Source organism: Trypanosoma grayi (genome assembly GCF_000691245.1).
Source record: "Trypanosoma grayi strain ANR4 Tgr_1481_V1, whole genome shotgun sequence".
NCBI classification, from domain to species: domain Eukaryota; phylum Euglenozoa; class Kinetoplastea; order Trypanosomatida; family Trypanosomatidae; genus Trypanosoma; species Trypanosoma grayi.
Window position 1 is genome coordinate 1 of NW_008827099.1, and position 3,143 is coordinate 3,143.

The 3,143-nt window shown below is 60.8% G+C and overlaps 1 protein-coding gene across 1 annotated transcript; it reads left to right on the forward strand.

Annotated features, from left to right (window-relative positions):
* Positions 1-1,503: 1,503 nt before the first annotated feature.
* On the forward strand, positions 1,504-1,962 carry DQ04_14811000 (hypothetical protein; the record flags this gene model as incomplete). Its single annotated transcript, XM_009317204.1, has 1 exon — positions 1,504-1,962. The coding sequence occupies one exon, from the start codon at positions 1,504-1,506 to the stop codon at positions 1,960-1,962; it is 459 nt and encodes a 152-aa protein (XP_009315479.1).
* Between the last annotated feature and the right edge of the window lie 1,181 nt (positions 1,963-3,143).

Here is a 3,143-nt window from a genome sequence, read left to right on the forward strand (position 1 = left end):
CTCCACCACGTCGCCGGTGTGCAGCCAGCCGTCCTTGTCAAGCACCCGCGCCGTCTCCTTCGGCCGCGCGTAGTAGCCACTCATGAGCGTTGGGCCGCGTAAAAGCGCTTCGCCACACGGCCACGCGCTGCCGTGCCGCCACGGCCCTATGTCGCGCAGCTTCAGCTCGACTGGTCCCAACAGGCCGCCAACGCACTCGCGCTGTGTGTCCCACATGTACTGCAGAGTGCCGCAGCCAGCGCTCTCTGTTAGGCCGTAACCCTGCAGCACCGCCGCGCCGCATACAACCTCGAGGAACTCTTGCGTCTCTGCGCGTAGCGGGGCGCCGCCGGAGATTATGGTGCGGCAGCGGCCGCCAAGCAGTGCGCGCGGCTTGCTGAAGACTGTCTTGTTGAGAAATGGGGTGTCGAGGCAGCGCAGGAGAGCGCGGCGCCGCTCGCTGTACGCAACTCGAAATATGTTAGCGAGGAATCCCCCGTTTGACGGCAGCGTGCTCTCCAGTGTCTTGTGCAGCTCGTTGAGCACGCGGGGTACGCCCATGAACACCACCGGTCTGAACTCGCAAAGGTCACTCTGCGGTGTGACGCATGTGTTGCCCCTGCGCTGGTGCAGTGTGTGTGGTGTGCCGTAGCATACAAGGTAGCCGCGGTGCAGAAAGACATTTTCTGTAACAAATTCCATTATGTGGGAGAGCGGCAGGTAAGCAAGGTAGGTGGGACGCTGCTGCTCCTCCTCGTGTGCGACGTTCGAGGCCGCGGCACTCACGAAACTCGTCCCACAGCTCCGGTCGGGCATTGGCGACCGGAGACCCTTGTCGAAATTCATAACATCAAGTCGCTCCTGTTGTGCTGTGACAGCAGCCTTAAGTGCGCCATGTGAAAGCATCACGCCCTTTGGATCGCCGGCCTTGTACATCACCAGCGCCAGCTCCATTGGATTCGTTGGGAAGTGCAGCACCGCGTCATCCTCCTCCTCCTCAGCCTCCGCGTCGGCCTCTGTGTTGCAGAGCACTTCGTCCGCTACTGTTGCACAGGCTCCAGGAGCAGCAGCAGCAGTGGCTACACGCCTGCAGCAGCGCTCCTCTCCACTGCTGCTGCTCCGCGGCAAAGACACAGCCTCTACCTCTGCAGTGGCAGCGGTGTCCGCCGGCGGCCTAAACGTTGTTGAGTTGTGGTACTGCCGCAGCGGGAACGACAAAGAGGGCGGCGCAGCAGCAGCCTCACCGCCGTTAGCGTGGAAAATAATGGTTTCCGCAGCGCGCTTCTGCCGCATCTTGCGGTATTCCTCGTGAGCCGCACGCCGCCGCTGCCACTCCTCCCTGCCACGCCAGAGGAGTTCCCCCCACGTGAGCACCACCGTCCCGCACGCCTCCACATCCTTGTGGGGCGGCTCAGCCTCTGCTCCTCCTGGCGACGTCAGCGCGGCTTCCATATCTAGCTGCCTCGATGCATCCGTCACGATGAAAACAGGCATGTGACGCGCCGGTTCCGCTGCGAAGACGGCATGAAGCTTCGGCAGCAACTTGCGCTTACACACCATTGCGGCGAGGTCCACCTCCGCCGCAACACGCTCCATGGAGACGCGCTCGTCACCCAGGACAACGCACACGAACCGCTGCGACCAGGCGCCGTAGCAGGCGACAAGCCACTCCCACCTGGTGTCCTCGCAAATACCGACCATTGCACCCTGCGACAGGCCCAGCGCCCGCAGCCCGCAGCCGAGCGCTACAATGCGCTCCCAAAGCTGCGCATACGTGCGGTACCTCGTGCGCTCCATGGTGATGCATACCCGCTGCTGCTGGCGCTGATAATGATCAGTTGCTGTCACCGCGTCGCCGCCACGGCTGCTATTCCGCTCCTCTTTAAGTGGTGTGACGCACACGGAGCCAACGGGGCGCCACGCGACCGCCCGCTCGCCACGCCGTTGGACGCACATACTGCGCATGTCCTGCACCAGCGATGAGAAGGGCGCCCCGTCGTCGCTCTGATACTTCTGCCACATCTCCTCGCGGCTGAGGTGCTGCACCTGCGGTTCGCGGTACACACCACTCTCACGTGGTGGGACAAAGGAGTCGCCCCCGTCGTCGTCATCCTCGCCGTTGTAATCGTCAGCCCACGCACTACGCCCCTCATACTTGTCACTATCGTCGCAGTTGGCGGTGTTGGCGCCCTCACCAGAGCGGAGTTTGCAGCAGTCGGCGGTGGGTCGTCGCCAGCCCTCCCGAGGGGGGCCGCCACTGCACGCCTGCGTGCGTGTGTCATCAGGGATATGCACCGCAAGCGGGCCGCGGCCGCGTGTCTCGACGGCTTCGGCATTCGGTATAACCGAGTATTCGTTCTTGAGCCGCACGAACGCGAACACGGCGTTCATTGGACGGCTAGCCTCAAACGTCTAGGCCTTCGTCCCTTGGAGAGACTTTGTTTAATGATAGGGCACGAAATAACCCGAGTCTCTCTCTCTCTCTATCCCCCTATGTGTGTCTAAAATGTTTTTCTCCTTATTTATTACGCCTCTGGAGAAAAAAAAAAAGACTCCACACGAAAGTGTCTGTTTATCCCTACGCTCCCTTTTCCTGTTTGTTTCCCCGCCGCGTGTTGCTTCTGTTGTTGTTGTTGTTGTTGTTGAGACGGCGACGGCGCAAGGGATTACTCTGTCTTATCCGCCTGTGTGGTCCTAACCGTATGGAAGAGCCACGCCCCGGACGAAATGGAGAGATGCACCGAAGCTATCGGCTCCTTCCCACTTCCCCCGGTGGTCCCTGGAGTAGTATTGCTAAAATCAGATCGTACTGTGTGTTGGCTTCGCACCACCGCCGCACGCAAGGAGGGGAGCAGAGAGAATGAAGGGGGCAACGCAGCACCAGCAAACAAAAAGGCATGTGCGCATGGGAGACAACCCCAACGGAAGCCACAAGTTGGGAGAGCGAAAGAAAAAAAGGCAGCACCATACAACGCCGCCATGCACCTCACATGAAGAATCTCGCCGAAGCAACGACTGCTTTGCGAACAGAATGATCTGGGTGATCGTGGTGAGCGGGTCAGAATTAAGAAGGAAGAGAAAGAGGAAAACGCACACATCGACGGCAACGATCGTCACATACGCCATTCCACCCTCACCCCACTCCACCCCCGCACCCCCCCCCC